The sequence below is a fragment of the Chiroxiphia lanceolata genome, chromosome 7, assembly GCF_009829145.1.
Source record: "Chiroxiphia lanceolata isolate bChiLan1 chromosome 7, bChiLan1.pri, whole genome shotgun sequence".
Taxonomy (NCBI): domain Eukaryota; kingdom Metazoa; phylum Chordata; class Aves; order Passeriformes; family Pipridae; genus Chiroxiphia; species Chiroxiphia lanceolata.
The window spans coordinates 27,825,190-27,846,183 of NC_045643.1; the positions used below are offsets into that span (position 1 = coordinate 27,825,190).

At 45.9% G+C, this 20,994-nt stretch overlaps 1 protein-coding gene and 1 long non-coding RNA gene across 19 annotated transcripts in view; one reads left to right on the top strand and one right to left on the bottom strand.

Moving 5' to 3' along the window:
* Window positions 1–673: 673 nt before the first annotated feature.
* Window positions 674–5,927, top strand: LOC116789319. Its single transcript, XR_004357983.1, has 3 exons — window positions 674–885; window positions 971–1,030; window positions 2,182–5,927. It is a non-coding gene; the product is annotated as an uncharacterized LOC116789319 (long non-coding RNA).
* A 10,808-nt stretch (window positions 5,928–16,735) lies between these two features.
* Window positions 16,736–20,994, bottom strand: part of CLASP1 (cytoplasmic linker associated protein 1) — a 173,396-nt gene continuing 169,137 nt past the window's right edge. For all 18 annotated transcript variants that reach the window (XM_032692563.1, XM_032692562.1, XM_032692559.1 and 15 more), the window contains one exon: window positions 16,736–20,884. In XM_032692563.1, the coding sequence (XP_032548454.1) occupies window positions 20,798–20,884 (87 nt within the window). In that variant the 3' untranslated portion in view covers window positions 16,736–20,797. The remainder of the gene's footprint in view (window positions 20,885–20,994) is intronic.

Here is a 20,994-nt window from a genome sequence, read left to right on the forward strand (position 1 = left end):
ATTCTGAAGAGACTAATAGTGAAATGTCTACATGCTGTTCTACTGCATATGCTGTCCTGCCCTGGTGAGACTTCTGTGCAAAAAGCTGCTGAAAAGTGGTTATTTTTAACTCTAGAGGAAAGGCTTTTTTATAACTGGGACCTGGCAAAGTAACAGTGTCAAGTAGACCCATCCTCTCCAATGTAAACTCCTCAGATATGAAATTATTCCAGGATAATTACTGGTCACAGTTGAGCATGTAGAAAGATGTAAAATGCTCCACTCCAGGGCATTTATCTGTTGCAGGACAGTACAAAGCATGAAGTACATTACAGAGTCTTTCATCTGCCCTTAAACACTTTGGAGACATTTAAAATTCCTTGAAAGGAAAACATTTTAAGATCCTTCATGTACTCAAAATGCCTTTCAATAGTCCCTCAGTGAATACTTTGTACCTTAGCAGAAGCACAATTTACAGCTATAAGACCATTAGTCCTTCACAAACACTATGACTTTTAAAAACTCAAAATATGAGAAAAAATGACCATTATTATAATTATTATTAGATTTCTTCTTTCCTTCAAAGCAAAGCTTTCATCAAATGAGGTTTTCCTTATAGAACTGCTCTAGGGAAATGATTCACACAACAAATTCATAACTAAGAAGAAGATAGACTGGAAAATGGAGTGTGGTTTTCTTATATTAGCTACATGTAGTCTGACTGTAATTATTCTCAACTGGAATATCCATACATAAAAGCAATTTTGCAATGATATTAATTTGTACAATTATTCTAATAACATGTTATTTTCTTAATTTTTATAAACCAATTTTAGGACTCTTTTTTATTGCATTTGCACAGCAATTTCTAAGTCAAATAATGAAGCCTCCCAAGTTTTCTGCAAGGTAAGGTAAGGTGAGGTCAGTGAAGACTGATCTCTACTGCTAGTTACAAATGCATTTATTTCCTCAGTGTTTCTTTCTTCCTCAGGATATCCCAGACTTTCTGCTTGTACAAGGTGTCACCCCTCATCTCTGCAAGTCTTGTGCGGTAAGTTAACACATTTGTATTAACAAGTAAATACATTTGTACTATCTTCCTGTGATGCACAGAGTGTGGATGCATCTTAGATGTGCAAATATCCCATCACCACGAGGTAATGAGCACGTAATCTTACCTTATAGGAAATTTAAGGGCAAACTGACATCACTAAGACAGTGATGGATGTGTGAATTAAATTCCGGAGTGATGAATCCCAGTCTAGCTCTCCTTTACAGCCATACAGTTAGACCAGGAAGCCATCTCTTTCAAGGTGGGATACACTGTACTGAATCTGAGATTTCAATTTCTTCTTATGCATACTCGGATAAATTTAAGAATTGTTTGACAAAAAATAGTGGAGTTACAGAAATGTCAAAACCATGTAGGTGGAAGAAAGATCACAGAATCACAAAATATCCTGAGTTGGAAGGGATCCATAAGACTCATCAAAGTCTAACTCCTCGTCCTGTGCAGGACAGCCCCAAGAATCACACCATGTGCCTGAGAGTGTTGTCAAAACACTCCTTGAGCTCTGTCAGGCTTGGTGCTGTGACCACTTCTCTGGGGAGCCTGTTCCAGTGCCCAACCACCCTCTGGGCAAAGAACCTTTTTTCTAACATCCTATTATCTAACCTAGACCCTTTATCTTTCCATATGAACAGTGTGGTATATTGATATGTCTTTTACAATAATCTTAGTGGGATCAATAGAAATGTGACAGTTTTAGTACATTACCACACAACTTAGGGCAGTGGTTTACAACACTGTTGTGTCCAAATTTTTTAAGACGAATCCACACCAATTTCAAGTCTCTTTAATATACAAACCATCTGTCCACTGAGATACCCTTGTGCTGCTCATCAAGACTTCTCAGAGCAGGATGGGATAGCATCAGAGGGCATGAACAGTAATCAATATCCTCAGATAAGATGATCCAAGTGACCAAAGCACAGAACTGCTACTTCTTCACTTCCAAAAGAAGGCTTCTTGGTTTGTTTTCATAGTGAAATAACTAACCTCACTGTCCAACCCTCCTGGGTACCATTACTTTAACTTTTCCCATGATGTAGTTAGGGAAGGTCAGCAGCAGTTCAGATGCACAGTATTTGGTACTGCTGGCTATAGCACGGTAAAAATTACCTAGTTCTTGCCACCTTTAGGTTTGATTGTTGAACAGCTGTTGGACTAGAGAGACAACAAACACCGAGGATATAATCAAAGCTCACAGGACCAAGCAGAAACTGTTGTCTTCAGCAGGATTTTATCTCAGGCTAGAAGCACTCTAATATTTCACAGTAAAGACAAGCCTCAGACTTCCAGAAGAAGTTTTCCTTTGTTCTACTTTAATCAATCAGTGATAATTAACCAACATTTAGTTTCGGCTTGAGGAAGGAATGACAGAAATAATTATGTCCTGAGACAGACATCCCATCAGCTTCTCCAAACCTATTAACTGCCTCAGATGAACTGGCAATCAATGAAATGAGATTAAAAAGTTTAACACACAAACCATCTCCATTTCCATCTCTAGAGCCAGGATGACACAAAATTACTACCCAACTGCTGCATATGTTCCTATAAATGCACCATTATTCTGTCCATAAAACAGTTTTGCTGGTTCATCCCAGGACATGAGTTCCTCTGACACTGAAATACAATGTGGACTTGCTCCTAACTGATCCTGAGCAGGGAATGGAATAACCACTCCTGACATGTCTGTTTATAAGGCATCAGCTAAACAACTGTGTTATAACAAAATAACTCAATCAGGAGTTTTGTTCTATAGGTACAGGTGGCCCATTGTAAAAGAAATTTGCGGTCTTGACGAGAAGTTATTGTAGACAGATTAAAGATATGAAAAATATAAATACTAGAGTGAAATAGGAGAATAAGGCTGTGGTAGTTTTAGTTACTTACAAGGTGTAGCTCTTCCTTCTTTGTTTGACTTAACGTAAACATTTGTTTAGGATAGGATGCACAGCATCCTAGACTCCCTGAACTGTGCCAGTACAATCCCACTGTCTATAAACACTGGAGATGAATCAGATAAATCCTGCCAAACATCTGCTTTCATTTATCAAAACAAGGTTAAGAAACTTGATCACAATTTATAAACATCTCTTGGGAAGGGACTTAACACAAACAGAAGGGAGGTGGTAGCACTGAAGGGGAAGCTGAGCCCCTCCAGCAGTGTCCGGCTCATAACACCTGGTGTGAGCAGTAGCAGTTACTGAGATTATTAGTGGTGAGACAGCACCGTTATTTTTATGATGAATAAACAGACTAAACCCAACGTGACATAAGCTACTTGGTAGTGGCAAGCAGTCAGATTTATATCTAATCTTCATAGCTGCTTTTCAATAGTCTCCATTTATTTGGAGCTCCTAGCATTTTGATTTTATCATTACACATGCCTTCTGTGCTTTTTTTTCTTCAAAAACATAAATGAAATTATTCTTGAGTTCTTCTTCCTGCAGGTTTCTTGTTTGGACTTTTAGCAGTGAGTAAAATTACATGGTCTTAATCCAGCAATCCAAGCATAAACTGTATTGGAGAACAGTCTTTACCATTGGAGCCAATGTTCAGTGTGACTTGGAATCCATGAGGAATTCCAGAAAAAGCCCCACATTGTGATAATATTTACGAAACAGGAGTAGTTTGCTCAAATCTGAGGAATCCAACAGACTGGCACCTTTTAGTCAAAAGAAATGTGCTTTTAGTAAAGGTAACTTCTTAGCCAGACTTCTCAGTTGCAAATATTATTAACTTTACCACCACAAGTCTCTCTAACAACACTCAAAAAAAAATCTAAATTTTTATTAACTATAAGAACATACAAACATACAGACTGGGAAGACACGTGAGAGATGCCAAATCTCCAAGCTCAGAGTAAAGAACCAACAAAACAAAAAACCAACCAACCAACCAAACAGAAAACCCAAACAAACAACCAAAAAAAAGAAAAGAAAAGAAAAAAAAAAACACAAAAAAACCCAGAGTGTTTCAATACAACCAAACAGGAGCACAGGGCATGGGTAAGAACAGAGAGCATCAGCATCACTCACAGTGGGAAATCTGCAGAGGAACAGTAGGAAATACTCAAAAAATCTGCTAGTTAATGGTGACAAGCAAGTGTCAAGATGAGATTTTGGAGGACAGGAAGAGGATTTTATTTTAAAAACAAACCCATTTTCACTCACACCTGTCATACACACCCACACACCCACATACTCACAACCAGAAGAAATGTGTGTGTCCATCATCCAGGCACCAAAGCATGTATATCCAGGGCCTGCTCAGGATCCCTCACAGTGAAACAGAATGGAAGGGACACAGTTCTGTAGTCCTTATCCTGGTCTCCTTCCATGGCTGGTGACTGCTTTGGGATGTGCTTTTTGAACCCCGGAGCTGACAGCAGCTGCCTTTTTCCATCTCTCCATCCCACCCTGCCTCTGTGGGTCATCAGAGTGCCTCTCCAGTTCCAACTGCCTCTCCAGTTCCAACCTTTATTCTCCCGCTATCACCCCTTTGATGGTCTGAGGCTTTGTTTCAACCTAAATGTAGTTTGTCCTTTGCTGTAGATCATCCCTTGTTTGTCTGATCCAGCCTGAAGGTGTATCTCTGCCAGTTCCAGCTCAGCTAGGCATGTATAAATGTGACCAAAGGAGTGTCTTTGCAGCCTCTCACCTCTGGTGTTTGAGATGCCAGCAGATGCAATCCCATGGATTCTCCTGGATGACAGGGTCATGCTGCAGAAGACTTCAGTCAGTGACCTGGAGACTCTGTAAGAGCCCAGGTTGCTCCTGGTGTTATTTCCACTCCTGTGAAAAGTGATTGCACTTAGCAGGTCAGCTGGCTATGGATGTGACTTTTTGGGGATTCCCATCTCTACTGGAAATAAAAATAAAAATAATGGTTGAAAACCACTGAACTAGATAATGCAAGAGCCTTCCAGTGGCCTTGAATATGCTATTCATTGAGGTCGGAAGCTGCTATGGAATTTTTCAATACATGATTTAATCTGGGCAGCCTGAGCTCCAGAAGCAGAGGGAGGAAACCCAGCGACTCTGGAGCCAGGGGCCCTCAGGCAAGGAAAGGGAACATTTTCAATGGCTTTTAGAGGACGCATTGGCCAAGTCACACATGTTACAGCAGTTCACTGGTGGCATTATAAAGCTAGAAAAGCAGCGTCAGGTGAGCTGCCTGAAAGGACAAAGATTGCTTCCTACTCTGCAGCATGCTAACATTTGGGCATTTCTGGGTTTTAACTGCTTCGCAGTCAGACGGCAAGCTCTTAGCATAGGGATTTTTTGACCATCGTAAACACAGTTAGCAGCAGCTCTCATGCAGGCAGAAACTGCTGTGGCACTGAATTCTCAGCAACTGTGGGTTCTGGAGTGACATAGTCTTGCCTTGGTAGCTGCAATGCCCCGTCCTGTGCATTTCCATCCACCCACTGCAGGACATGCAGCACTTCTCCCTTCACCTGCACCAGGAGTGCCAGGAGACAAGAGGCTTCCTCTGGGAACTGTTCTTTCTTCGTAAGAAAAAAAAAAAAAGGCTTGAGTTTGCTTCTCAGATGGATCAGTCCCAGATCTGAGTCCCAGTGTGGCCATGCAACTGGTGGTGCCAGAACAGTGCAGGGAGCAGGGATGGAAGGAGCCAAAGGAGGTCTGGGGATGGATTCTGCCATCACCCCAGTGAGGTGTGACTACCACTGAGGGTACAGCATAGTCTCAACTCCAAAAAGATCAGTGTCTGAACAGCTTTCCATGAACCACTTCCACATCTTTCTGCCTCAGTGGCATTCCTTCCCTTCTTCTTCCTGGAATAGTTTTCTGATATTTTCTGCAGACAGCATTTTCTTTTCTATTCCAGAAAATCTGGAGCTTTATTAATAAAGCAAACAGACCTGTGAGTCCTACCTTCACTGTTTTCTTTTGTTCATTTCCAGTATTCTAGGGGAAAATAAAACAATATATTCACTGACTGGTTCCTGCAGGGAGCAGCTCACAGTGGGGAGAGGTGACCCAGAGCCAGGGAGCACCGGAGGACACTGCGACTGTCTCTCCTCACCCTACACCACACCGCCCTTCCCGGGACCTCTGATAAATGTGTGTTGTGACAGAGCTTCAAGGGGGATGTCCTCAAGTCAAGGGACCAACATCACCAAAAAGGAACCTATTAAACTTTTTGTCCTTCAAATGACAGTAGCCTTTTGGTGGGTGTCTTTGATTTTAAAGACTGGTCGAGCCCAGGAAATTATACTTCACACTCAAATACAACCAACTGTTTTTAAAGCAGAGAGCATTGCCAGCCCAAGAAATATAATCCTATCCCAAGGCCTTGAGAAATTTGGTGGCTGTTTTTAAGTGTCTTACTCCATTACAAGCAGCTCTTTGTCAAGGGCACCCAACGCTAACCAACACTGATAAGAGGATCACATCCCCCACTGCTGCAAATGGTCCTACTGCCCAAAGGGGATCAGACTCCAAAGAAAGAAACACCACAGGCCACTGAAAGGCATCATGCAGGCAGGGGTTGAGGCAGAGCTCCCTTCCCATCACCACGTACACTTGACAGAGACATCAGTTCAGGCTCTAAAACCTGCACACTGGCTTTAATCCCAAAGGAAGAGGCATCACTCCACACAGGCAAGGACCATCAGTTGCATTACTCATCTCAGGGCCAATTAACCTTGGAGAGCCAAGGGAAGGGGAGAACAGCAATGCTCCCCCTGGCAAAGGTGCCTTCTGCAGCATCTGTGAGATGGGGTGAACCTGGGGCATAAGCAAGGTTAGAAAACAAACCCTAACACAAGCAGAGCTGAAGGGATGGTTGGATATAATTTAAACATGTTTTAACAGTAGAGGCAGCCCATATGTGAACATGTGTTTTAACTCCCTGCAGGTATGTAACAGCTGTGGAGGGATCCTGGAAGTGTGGAGAAACACCACCCCCTTGATAACATGAGCCTTGAAGGAAGATGTGCTCCATGTCCCCAAAAAACCTCCCAGTGGTCATAAATGCTTTGCTAATTTTTTTTTACTGGGTGCATGGTTTGCATGGCCTTCTCCTGAAAGGGACTCTGCTAGAGCACCATCCCGTGCCTTGGTTTCTTCACCTGCACAGCCAGGGTAGCTGGGCTGTCCCCACAGGAGCACTGGGAAGATGGATTGGTTAATATTTGCTTAGTGTTCTGGAGATAGCACTATATAAGTCTAATTACATTTTATGCCCTCATGCGATAAGGATGTCATCTTGGATTAGAGGGGATTAGTTGTTAATGCCATTCCTGTACATACCGGTCCCCTCCAGGGCTTTGATCTCTGCTGAGAATGTTTTCCGCTCTGCTTTCAAATCAGTAAGGTCCTCCTAGTTATGTTAATCAAGGAAATCAAAGATTTTTGGTGGATGAAAACAACACTTGGTGGATACCTGACTAAGCCTTCAGACAAGCATAGGTGTGCGCTCAATGAACGATGGTGTGCACTCAGTGACTCTCTTGCTTTGACATCGCTAAACCTTTGGCAAGGCCAGGGAAGGGGGGTTGAGTGTGTCCCCTCCCTGTGCATTGAGCTCCAAACACACTACCAAGTTATTAAGTACAAATCTAAGTTAATGTTTAACAGTTGCCCAAAACATGGCAATTGACGAAAGCCAAAGAAAATGGAGTGAGAAGCCACGTGCTGGTAACAATTGCAGGGTAAAATGCTACTGAGAGGACATTCCCACATCCTAGGAGTGCTGCTCTCAAGGGAGTACTACAATCTGCATGTCCCAGAGCAATGAGAGGGGATTCTGGTTTCCCAGGTGACTAAGAGGAAATTTGATTTTCTAAACTGGCAACAGTGAATCTTCCATCCCTTCACCACAGTGACCCTGACTGCTCTCAGAAGACAGACTGGAGAGCCAAAGCACTCTGCCCTGGTTGTAGAGGTATCAGGAATTAAGCCAAGATCCCTTTCAGGGATCCCTTTCCAGCATTCCCACTTGCTCCAAGCATTTGCTTACCTCTGGCACAGGCTTGGATTTCAGCTGCTGACTTGGAACAAAAAAGGGCTGTCCTGTCCCCACCTCCCGCTAGTGAAGGTTTGTCCCAGAGGAAACCCTGGATCTGTCACCTATTGCTGAACACCCAGGATTAGCCAGGAGTAGAACCCAGGCTCCTCTCAGCAGCAGGAGAGGAAGGATACAATCTCCTGGTTCTCAGCCTCCAGCTGACAGGAGCAGTTTTGGCTTACCAGCATGTTGAAGAAGCTCATTGTCAGGGACTTCTCAAGCTGCATTAAACTTCCAGAGACAGATCCCACCATGATCCTTTAGTGGGGACCATCTGCAGTCAGGTATAAAACAGGGAGCTGCAACAAGAATTGTGAGAACTGGTGAACAGCAGAAGTCTTGCAAACACCCCTAAATTGTGAAACCAGTATTCACCCAGGCTGCATGATGATGGCCAGGTCACACATCATCACAGGCTGGCAGGAGTACCTACCAAAATCCTGTGAGGAGATGGTCTTCCCTACAGCTAAAACTGGGAGCAGAGGCCAACAGCCTGAACTTGTTGCAGCAGCATCCAAGTGGAGAAGTGCTCCCAGAGCAAAGGGGACCCCATTGCAGCAGATGCTGGAGATGTCAGAAGGGGTTTTGGAGAATGATGAAATCTCAGCAGCAGCAGAGCTGGGCATTACCTGGGTCCAGCTGTGGTTGAACAGGCTGCTCCAGGTGCCTGGTTTGAAGTTTTCACAGGGATGTTGGAGGCAGCACTCGGGAATTAGATGCCTAATTATGCTTTTTTCACTGGGGTTGAACAAAGGCTGACCAGTGACATAAAGAGGCACCAGGAGCCCTTTATGGTCCCAGGAGGACCCACGACAGAGCTGAGAGGGCGCAACTGAGAGAGGAAGAGGGTGGCCAAAGTTTCAGCCTCAGCTGTGGGGAGCACAGTGCAGGCTGAGCCTGCTGGGAGCCAAGCTGGACTGGTGGTGCTCCTCCAGCATCAATGGAATGCAAAAGCATCTGGAGTTTTCTGTTTACCTGGGTTGGCTCTGCATGAGAAATAACTATCTCCATTTATTTCTTGTTGTTTGCCAGAAGAGCTGGTCTGTTGCAAGACAGGGACTAAATTACTACCGCTATCACTCTGGGTAGGTGCTCCCCATCCTCCCAGGGCAAGAAGAGCTGGGGTGCAGATGGGGGCAAACTGTTTAACTGTCTCCAGCACAGCATCCTTAGCTCAGGTCAGTTTGCAACACAGAGCTGAAGCTGGTCAAGAGGCTGAATTGTCACTCTCAAAAAAAATAATAAATAATAAAAAAATCAGTATTTTGAGGAAAAAAGGTAGTTTAGGGTCTGAAACAAGACACGTTCCATGGAGGAGAACCCATGGCACAAGAGGCACTATGGGCAGTTGCAAGGCGGGGTGCTGGGGGACGTGGGGCTGCAGATGCCAGCAGGGTGTCCTGGCTTGGCACAGCCCATCCAGAGCCTCAGCAGAGCTATCACCCTGGGAGCCCCGAGCATCACACTTATTCAGCTGCAAGGACTAACCTCCCTCTCAGCAGCTACTCCAAATGCAGGGCGTGGAGCCAAGCTGTCAGGGAAGCCAGCAGGATCCCATTAGCAATTTTATCAAACTCGTTTTTTGGTAAAACTTTTCCATTTCAGTGACTCAGCAGCCTTGGAAAGTTTCTGTCTGCAGCAGTGAAGCTCGAGGTGGGCACACAGGGAAAACCCCCTGGGATATGCACCTGACCTGGCTATGTGGCTGCTCAGAAGGAGCCATGTAATGAACCACCCCACTTTTTTGTCAGTTCCACTCCAGTCTATTCATTGTCCATCAGCAGAAGATCTTGTCCAAACTGAGTTTTCAGGTTAAGTGGACCAACATGCAACAGGTCAATACAACAGAAGGATTCAGGCACTGGCTCCCTTTTATTCACATGCTTCATTAAATCATCCATTTGTCAAAATTAGACCTGGAAAAAAGTTAACTTTATCACTCTAACTATTAAAGAGTTTTCATTGTCTAAATTTGTCTTGCTAAGCCCAAAATATCTTGTCCCATCTGCAGAGAAGAGATTATCCCCTCTCTGCATTTGTCTCTTGCGTATTTGAGGGCTGCTCTCATGTCTCCCTGAGCCCCTTCTTTTGCCTGTTATCCAGTCCAGGTCAAGCTTGCTGGGAGTCATCATGTCCTCACTAATTTCTGGCCACCCTCCAACTTGTCCATGTCTTCCCCATCCCAGTGGGAAGCTGGCTTTTCTTTGCAAACCTTCTCTGCAAACCTCCAGTCCCTTCTTCAAGCAAGTCCTCACACCCTTCTCAAGGATTTACAGCCTGTCCCTCAGCAGGGATGGAGTTGTTTGTGCTGTTGGAGAGATGGAGGAGATAGGGCAGGGGATCCAGGCTCGGGGATAGCCAGCAGATGGGAGACTTGCCAAGAGACCAAAAATGCTGTCAGTCGTTACTCCAGGCTCCCTCTCCAGTGGGATCTTTCACACAGGGAGCAGAACTGGGTCTTCCACATCACCTTGCAGCACTTGAACCAGGGCTTCGCCTGTCCCAAAAAGGGGATGGCTCTGAGGGGGCTCTGGAGGGGCAAGGCAAGGAGTCAAACTGGGCTGGGGACTCAGCACAGATCGGGATTGTGGAGCCCCTGCCAAGGCAAGGCTTGATTTATCTCCTTTCCTTTTTTTTTTTGTGTGTTTTAACCAGTCTGGTTAGAGGACAACTTGCAGATGAGTCTCATCAGGCAGGACTCAGCTGCTTCTCTCCCTCTCCCAGCCATGTCTGCAGGGCTGCAAACTGTAGCAGTTGCAGGTATCTCCTTGCAGGAAAAAGCAGGAAAAAACTGGCAGGGAGTGGAAATGAGTGGCAAGCAGATTAGAAACCCAGCTCCTATTTATAGACCGGCAGTCAAAAAACTGCCCCTGTGACAGGGTGATTTGTTTAACCCTTTTGACCCCAAGCACCAACTCACCCAGAGATGCTGAGCCAGCCCCAGCCTGTGTCATGAGGGAATATTTTGGCACAGGGGAAGCAGGAGAAACCCGGTGCCAGGGCACCCAAGGAGGGAGCAGGAGACAGGTCCAGGCACAACATAACTTACAGGGGTTACACCTCAGCAAGGGAGGGAGATGGGGGTTATGGATATTAAGAAGTTGGGTCACCAGGACAAGGAAAAGAATATCCCAGCCTCCTGCTGCATGGCAGACAGAGAGACACAAAAATATTTCTTCTAATAGTGAGGTATTGAACCTGGTTTAGGAGCAGCTCCAGTGTTTTCAGCCTCTTTTGTCTCCCCTGAATTTTGGTAGGTCTGAAGGTGATGGGGGCCATTGCTTTGAGGGCCACTGCATATCCATTGCCCAGTAGTGGTTGCTGATGCTCACGGAGGGCTGCTGCATCCCACAGGAGTGGATTGTGATCCCTACCTCCTGCTGCTCCCCACCATGGTCTCCCCAGAGCTCATCAGCAAGAGGACAGACAGACACTGCCATCAGCCCCCTGCCACATTCACAGTATCTGTTAAATGTGTTCTGAAGCTCCCCTTTGTCTGCTCTCTACCTGCTGTCACTTATGGGTGTCTTTATGCCATTCACAGTTGTTTTATACTCTGCCATGGAAAGACTTTCCAGCTGTTCTCCCGCTTGCTTGTGTCAATAGCTATTTTTACAAGTTTGCTTTTCTTTTCTTCTTAATTGATCTAAATCCTTTCCCTTAGCTTTCTTGTTAAAGGTGGATTTAAAGAAAAGGAGTTCATTATCTTGGACATTTTTGAGTCATTATGAATTTCATCCCTCTCCTTATTAATTACTCATTACCCCGCAGCTCTGGAGGGCTGCTTTGTCCCCGATGTGTTTGTGAGCAGCTTCCCTGGCACCCTGTAATCCCCCCGGCCCTGCGTTAGCTTGGTCTGGTTTACACTGCCCTCGCCGTCCTCTCTGCTGCCTGCTCAGCTTCTCCCAGTCTCCTCTGCTCCCAAACAAGCTCTTGCCTTTTCACTGCACCCCAGAACTGTCTCCTGCTGAGCCCTCTGGCCCTGGGTCCCTCAGTGAGTTGAACCCCTTGTGCATCTTGCCTGCCCTGAGGGACAGGCAATCATTCCCACTGGCCTTGTGCCATGCAGCAAGAGGAGTAACTGGCTCCTGGTTAATAGGTTGGCACTGGAGTTTGGATATAAATAGCCATTTTTTGGAAAGCAATAGCTTTGCTGGGCCTGTTTTGGTACATGCCAAATTATGACAAAGTGGCATGGAGAGCGGAGTAATATTGTGTAAGGGCCTTGGGATTAACAGGCCAGTATTTCCCAAGCCTTTGGCTGCAGTCAAATCCCCAGGGAGAACCTGAAACATATAAGCATGTCCTGTGCTGCAGCGGCCCAGGAGGGCACAACAGATGCAGTGGTGTCATCATCCTCCCATTGTCCTGGCAGAGGAAAGTTGTGCACAGCTGGGCACTCAGATACTGACCCTGCTACTGAAACAACCTTCTTCAGCCCATGTCACATGCACATATTGGCTATAATCCTGTGTTACCCACAGATGGATCCATGACTGGGGATCACAATGACTGATGGCCTTTCTCTGGACCTAAACAAGCACACAGACATCCAATCTCCGCTGGCAAGAGACCCCCTCCATCTCAGCCTCATGCTCAGGTTGACTTCCATGCCCCTGCTGCCCCAGCAGCTTCCCTAAAGCTTTGCAGGACTTTTTTTACCATCACAGCAGGGGATGGCAACTTACTGTCTGCCCTCTCCTCCACGAGGTCAGTGCTAATGCATTTCTGTGCTGAGTCTCCTCCCAGCAGGCTCCTGCCAGGGCTGGGGTGTGGTCACTGCGGATGCCCCTTCCCATACTTCATGGAAGCATATGAAAAGGCAAAGCAGGAAAAATGCGTTGGGTTGGTAAAGGGAAGAGAGCAGTGTGTGATATTTGCTTGGGGAGGGTAAACGAGGGTTGCACAAGCAAGCAGTTGGGTTGCACAATCAGAAGCAGTGGAATTATTTAACTTAAGTTCCAGTGATCATCTGAGCTGCACTTTCTCAGGGGGTTTTACCCAAAACATCTTACTCTTTAATTGGGGCAAACTGAGAAAAGGCACCTGGTCCAGGAGTGCAACTCTGCTGACGTGCCCTGAGCTGTGCCTTGGCTCATCCTTCAGTGGGAGGGAAGGGGGTCACGAAATCATTTGAGGGGGATTGAAATGGTGTGTTGTGAAGAAATCAGCAGCAGCTCAAACTCTTCAGGACAGAGAAATAAATTGAGAAGAGGCTGCAAGTGCTTCGAACAAACCTTCAGACTTGCCAGGAATCTGCTAACTACCTTTAATGGCTGGCAGCAGCTCCAGTCCACTGTAGGGGTGAGCCCAAAACCCTCTGAGCCAAGGATTACAGCCATTCCTCATTCTCCATCTGCAAAGCAATCATGTGGCTGAGGACACCAAGGGACTCAGTGACAAAGTAGCTACAAGGAACAGATACTTTCAGGTGGCTCAATAAACAAGCACTCCCTTGTCAATGCACTGCAGTCTCACCCTTAAAGAACACATCAAAATCCGTAGAATCATTTAGGTTGGAAAAGACCCCTAAGATCAAAAAGTCCAACTGCTAACCCAGCACTGCCAAGTCCACCACAAAACTATGTCCATAAGTGACATGTCTATGTATTTTAAATACCTCCACTGTGACTCAGCCACTTCCTTGGGCAGCCTGTTCCATGGAAGTGTTTTTCCTAATATCTTATGTAAACCTCCCTTGGTGTCACCTAAGGCCCTTGTCCCATCACTTGTTACTTGGGAGGAGAGAACGCCTCACTACAACCTCCTTTCAGCTGGTCGTAGAGAGTGATAAGGTGTCCCCTGAGCCTTTTTTCTCCAGACTGAATACTCACAGCTTCCTCAGCCACTCCATGTAGCACTTACGTTCCAGGGTCTTCACCAGCTCCATTGCCCATCTCTGGACACACTCCAGCACCTCAGTGTCCTTCCTGGGGGCAGAGGCCCAAAATACAGGATTCAAGGTGTAGCCTCACTGATGCCTGGTACAGGGGAACAATCACTGCCCTGGTCCTGCTGGTCACACTATTGCTGATACAAGCCACGATGACATTGGCCTTCTTGGCCACCTGGGCACACTGGTGGCTCAGTTGGATGTTTACCAGCACCCCCAGGTCCTTTTCTGCTGTGCAGCTTTCCAGCCCCTCTGCTCTCAGCCTGTAGTGCTGCCTCCTCTGGCTGTTGTTTATTGTCTTGTACAGCAATAGCCAGATTAAGTTCGAGCTGGGGTTTGGCCCCCCAAATTTTCTCCCTGCATAACCTCACAACATCTCTGTAGTTCTCCTGAGTTGCTGCTCCTTTTTCCAAAGGTCACAAACTCTCCTCTTTTTCCTGAGCTCCAGCCCAAAGCTCTGTCCAGCCAAGTCAGTCTTCTTCCCCACTGGCTCCTCTTTCGGCACACAGGGACAGCCTATACCTGCGCCTCTAAAATTTCCTTCTCGAAGCATGTCCAACCCTCCTGGACTCCTTTACCCTTCAGAACTGCCTCCCAAAGGACTCTGTCAGTCAGTCTCCTGAACAGATCAAAGTCTGCCCTCTGGAAGACCAAGGCAGCCATTCTGCTGACTCCCCTCCTTACTTCTCTGAGACTCCATTATTTCGTGATTGCTGTGCCCAAGACAACCATCGCATCACCCACAAGTTCCCCATCACAGGAGCCAGGAGACTGAGAACATTATTTTCTTCTGCTCCTGTATTTCAATTGCATTCCCCAAAACTTTTGCCTTCTGCCATGCTCCTCCCTGCAGCAAAGTGCAGTGGCCTGTGCTGGCACTCCCAAATGTGCAAGTCCTGGCACCAAGGCCCATATTTGTGTATTTTCCAAGGAGATCAACAGGTGGTCAGATCTGGACAGTGAGTGCCTGGAGGCACGAGCCATTGCTGGGAGAAGACAACTTCTCCAAGGGAGCTCTGTGCATCTGGCACTGGTTGGCAATAAGCCAACCACAGCTCCATCCTGGCCTTATGCCATATAACCTGAGCAACAGCACAAGGACTTGGTAAAACCCAGTTGCAGGGTATGGAGAGTTGTGCTCCAGAGGTGAGGAAGGCGAGTGCCCAGCCTCCTCTGATCCAACCCATGCTGCCTGGTGCTCCTGAGGGCAGGGAGACCTCCACCCATGCAGACAGGCCTCTGCATGAGTCTGCCAGAATGACCTACTTCTGCATCTGTGGGATGTCCCTCTCCTCAGCTCCTGCAAACGGTTTGGAAAGGACTGACCATTTTAAGCAGTGTCAGTGAAATCCAGCTCCCCAGCTTAGGTTGTCTAACACAACATTTGCTATGCCTCAGACTTCAGAGCTTTTCCAAACCCCTCAGGACTGTAAGGCTAATTTAGGCCAGCTTCTGGAGTTTTACAAGGCCCAGATGGGGTACTACACTGTTCATTCTCTCTTCCCATTCTCATAACCCCAGGTACCTGGCACTGCTTGAGAAAACACATGGAATGTGCTCTGGGAAGAAGCCAGGGTCACTGGGCAAGGCTGGACCCTTCCTCCTAATGCTTTGGCACACAGCAGAGTCAAAAAACACACTGTCACCACAGGGGCAAAATGGTCCATTGGCAGCAGGGAGAGCCATCACTGCTCCTCACTCCCTCAGTGCAGCAGGGTCCCTGGGTTGGCATGGTGACTCGGTGACAGCCAGGAGTGCCAGGGCAAAGGTGCCATCACTGGGGGTTGCTGATGCTGTGATGGGTCTGAGCTAAACAAGACTATTGCTTGTCTGAAACAATCCCAAAACATTTTCAAACTTGCTCTAGCCCAGTAATAAGTTAGAGAATAAAAAGGACAGATCAAATAACCTTCCTGCAGAGGGTGAGAGGACAGTTTAACTAGCAGTGCCTTATCCAGCATGGCCAGATCCAGTGTGTCCTGCTGGTGCTTATGCACTATGACACTTGTATGTATTTCTCTGTCTAGGAATAGTCACACCAAAAGCCTCCCATACAAAATCTGAATCTCCTGTGCTCTCCTGGCTTCCTTGTACCCACCACAAGGTATTTGAGGACCTTTTACCTTGATCAGATCATCAAGGTAAAAGTCATACCTCCGGGGTCTGATTTCATTAGTGTAGAGCACAGCTTCACTACAGGTTTTTAAGTTGTGATGAGTTGTTATTCCCCCAGGGTAACACACACGTGCTTGAGCGCTCAGGTTCCTCAGACAATTCAAACTCAAGTTCTTCTCCATTTATTTGGTACCAGGTACAGAGACCTGTGCAGTTCCAAGCACCCCTTCACTTCATCACCCAAATTTCCACTGCCACATATTTTAAAACCTCTGCTGTTCTCTTTACAAGCCTCAGAACACAGGCATCTTTTGAAGCCCTTACTCCTTGAGTTCCACACCTTTGCACAACCATCAGCTCTCAAACAGTAAACGGCTTTCCAGTTTGCAATGTCACAAGTATCCCCTAAAATCATGACTTCCCAAGACTAGCATCCAAAAATTGACTGCCTGCCAGTCACACTGGCACTCACAGACTGGTGCCCGTAGGAAACAGCCAGCCCACCACATGCCTTCTAATACATGAAAACACAGAAGGGCAGGTATAAGACCAAATCATTTAGAAGCACAGGCTGGAGTGAGGAGCTGTGCTGGATAATGAATCTACTTTAATATTTCTCCCCTAAGAAGACACCCAACTTCCACTTATTCTAGGGCAAACTCAAAAGGTTTTATTTTAATTTTTTTTTTTTAGCAAATTCTATCACGTAAATGTTAACAAAAAACATCTGTACAATTGCCATGATACACTCAAAAGTGAAACAAATAAGATATAAATACAGATATGGATGTAACATGACAAAAGCGGAAAAAATAGAAAAAAATACATGCGCATGAACACGGTGCCAACAAAGTCATTTCTCATGGCTGGCATTTTTCAGAGCGTTTTTTACTTCCCATTTAAAACATTGTTAGCAACGTCCTGTGTACACTACAAAGGTCTAGTTTTCTGTCCCTTAATATGTAATATTATGCTTGATAAATAAAGGGGTGGGGAGAAAAGGTTTTGATGACAAAGATGCAAGTTACATTACTTATACAGGTTATTGGTAAGCTAGTAATAAGCATTAAAAAGACAGTCTTGTATTGTATTGTAATCCAGGCAAGCACACATAGTGTACCTTAAGAAAGCCACATGCCTCGATATTTCTGAACTACATGAGAACTACAGTACGTAGACCTGTGGGGCGGATGGAGCCTGTATTTGCCCATGCCCACGGAGCACTGGTGCAGCCAATGGCAGAAAAAACATCCACATCTGAGATTTCGGCAACCTTGCAGCCAAGAGCTGCTCTCTGCTGAGAGTTTTCTCCCATTCAGATTTTTAAAGCATGGTGGGCAAAGAAAATACACTTTTTTTTCCTTTTTTTTTAACCTCTTTTTTTTTCCTCTTTTTTTTTTTGTTTTTGTTTTTTTTTTTAAAGGTTACGAAAAATTGAAGCCCTGCATAATGGGCAGCAAGAAAAAAAAAAAAAGGCAGCTGCAGTAAGTGGCTACTGCCAGGAGAACGTGAACACAAGCTTCACCGGTGCGGTGAGACACTGCAGCATGCAGACCTTCCTCTGCAAGCCTGCGTGGACACTGTGATTTGTAGCCAGAGAGACCTTTATGCTTGCTGAAGAGAAAACAAAATGATTGTACAGCTTGTTGAAGTCAAAACCGGAGATCAGAGAGGTGACATTCAGAGCTAGCCCTTTGAGTACTTCAAAGGAAACACAAAATAAAAATTGGGTCATGTTCAACATACTAAACAACTTTACTATGTACATTATACGCAATGATTTATAAATACCTAAAGCAGAATGCTCCCTACTGTATACAGGTATAACACACTTCTAGAGTACTCAAAGGATGAACAGTCCTCGACTGACTCACGTAACGAAATTAAGTAGCACATTAATGAGCATCTGTTGACAAACAGAACTGAATTTGATTCAGAAAGTAAGGCCTGATTCTACCATGTGCAGCCCCAGGGGTGCCAATGACATCGGAGAGCGCAGGCTGGTCGCTGCCTGCAGCAGGTCACACACCTTTGCAAGGACGAGCTGTCAACTCCGACTGAGGTGTCATGTCAGGGACGTTACAGTGCGTTCACTCTCAGTGCATACTAACAGGATTTTATAAAATATATAAAATCATTTGAAAAGGAATTCAATTCCTGGAGATTTGCTACAGTGTGCCATTCAAAGAAAAAACAAAAACCAAACCAACAAACAGCAAACGATGATGGACCAAGCTCCATCACAGCTGGGAGGGACTAACACCACCTGGTCAACTGTGCTGACCTTCTGAACCCCAGAACTGGAACAGAAGATGTTGAACTGAGATGGGGAGAAAGAAAGGCATAAATACGAAGCAGTTAGAAGTACAAATTAAAAAAACCCCAAAAAACAAAAACACCCCCAAAAAGCCTAACCCACTACTAAAAATTCAAACAAGACAGCTAACTGCTGCCAACAAGTCAGCTGAATATTTCCTCAAAAGGAAAAATAAATTTGTGTTAAAATAAAATTTGAATAATTCAAAAAAATTTTAAAAAGAGCATTCTGACAAGCATATTGAAAGATGTTGAAAAGAAATGGTCCACAGAAAGGGAGACACAAACTATGGAGCAGCCAATCCTCCCTTTACTGAGGATGGCTTTTCTGAGCCTGCAGAATCCCACACACCAGGGCTGCACACAGTTTCTCCTGCCATAGTATTAGTTGTTGGGAAAGATGAGGGAACTAGCCCTGCAGCCAGAAAAAGCCTGGACATGTATAAATCAGGAGGTGGTCACCTTCTCCGCTCTCATGTGAGCAGGAAAAGGGACCAACAAGCTTTGCAGCCCAATACCACATAGTCCTCACCAGCCCAATCCCTCCTGAGATGAGTACTGGGAGAGGAGCTGGCACCAAGCATCAGCTCCCAGCATAGCTCCTCAGGGATGGGGCTGAAACACAGAGGGATGAACTGATGGAAGGGGCTTTGCCCTTCCCTGCTGCAGTAATGGAAAGTCTCATGTTCTCAGTATGTTCCCAAGGTGTCCCTTCAGCTCCCCAAAGTGGAAATGGAGGAAGCAGGAGAAACTCCAAGGCACTGAGAGCAGCCAGGGAACATACATCCTTCACCACAGCTGCAGCCGTAGGCTGCATGTCCACCATCCTCTTGCATCACTGGCACTGGGGACAAAACCCAGTTGTGATCTGCTGCAGGTTTGGGGTGGGCATGCCCATCAGCCAGGATCCAGCCCAGGGCCAAACACAGCACTAATCAACAACATCCTACTTTCCCGGGTTACAGGCAGAGCCAGGGGAGCTCCCCCTTTGCAAACAGAAGGGTCTTTATTTGGGAAAGGGTGGTGCTGAATGTTATTTGACTGCTGCTGGTTTGCCTCTGACCTGGTCTGTGTCATCAGGTTGCAAAAGGATTTGCCCTGCTGCACCCTCACCAGAGCACCCTGCTGACAGCAGTGCCCAGCAAGGGCCCTCTGCACTGCTCCGAAATGCAGAGCACCCTGCAGGCCTATGTGTCGGGATGGCCAGGAAGGAGGAGGCTTCTAAGGGTAGTTAACAGCACTGCAGGGTCTTCAGGCACAGGAGGGGTTGTGGCAGGCAACCAGCACTGTCCCAGCTGGTTCAGAAGTGCTTCCATGTGGTATTTCTGCTCAGATTCAGACACCCTTTCTGTCCTCTGGGATGAACATTTTGCCCAAAGCACAAAGGAGCTGTGGGGACAAAGCCACTCACCACCAGCACCAGTGGGTCAGTCAGAGCAGCAGATCAGCCCTTTGATGCTACAGACTTCAAGAAAAACATCTGGCACTGAGGTACAGCTCTGCCAGCTCCCACCATCCACCCATGAACACACACAGAGCCTAACCCAATCCCCACCCACCCAACTCCACCATCCTATTCACAGACATTAGTCCCAGAACTGGGTCTCAGGTTCCCTTTGGGGAGTAAGAAGTAACCTGGAGAGTCTTTTAAGCATATGAAAGAGCCAAATGGGTTGAGAGGGGAGAAATATTTACACAGTCAATGAAAGGAGCAAAATCCCAGCTGTTACGCACAGCACAGCTGGCTGGAGAGAGATCAGCCCATCCAGGGTCTGTCAGAACTATGTACAAAAACTCAGGTGTTTATAAAGAACCTACTTTTTCATTACTCACTTGGTATCTCTCAGTATTAAAGCATCTGAGGCTGAAATCACAGCCACATCTGCAAAGATCTCCCCATGAAGAGCCCTGCAAGTCAGGCAAGCTGCAACAGGGAGCACAAAACAGGAACACAAGACTTGTAAGAAGAGGAGAACCTAGCCAGAATGGCTGCGGGGAGAGAGCAGGTAACTAGCACACAGAAACCAAAACGGGATAAACTAAACCAACAAGATTTGTTTGACTTTTACATGTGTCCGGGTTCTTGGACTCAGTGTTGGAACGCTAACCTAAACATATTTCTGAGATTTCAGCAGGCTATACCAATATGTTTAAGTATGGCTTCCTGTCGTTCACTTTTAATGAAGACTGCAACACAGACCTTGCTTCCTTTACATTCAATACCAGTAAGATTCTACATAAAAGCTTTAAAGGGACTAAAATACTGATTGCAATAAATATCTGCATGGCCTCCTTAAGCTGATGGAGCGCGCCAGTGAAGAGTAGCAGAAAGGTCTCTGAGAGGCACCGTTGATTGCTTCTAAGTCTACACATATGTCCACATATCTCCATTAACTGTGCGTTGAAACATCTGAAGAGGAACTGCTGTTGCTGTTGGTAGTCTGGGCCCTCTTTATATACAAGTTTAGTAGCTTCATCTGAAAGAAACAAACAAACATCAGGAGAAAATGCCAGGAAAAACAGGTGGGTACAAACTGACTGCAAATCTAAAAACTCGCATTCTGTGGCGAGTTCAGTTTTGAGTGAG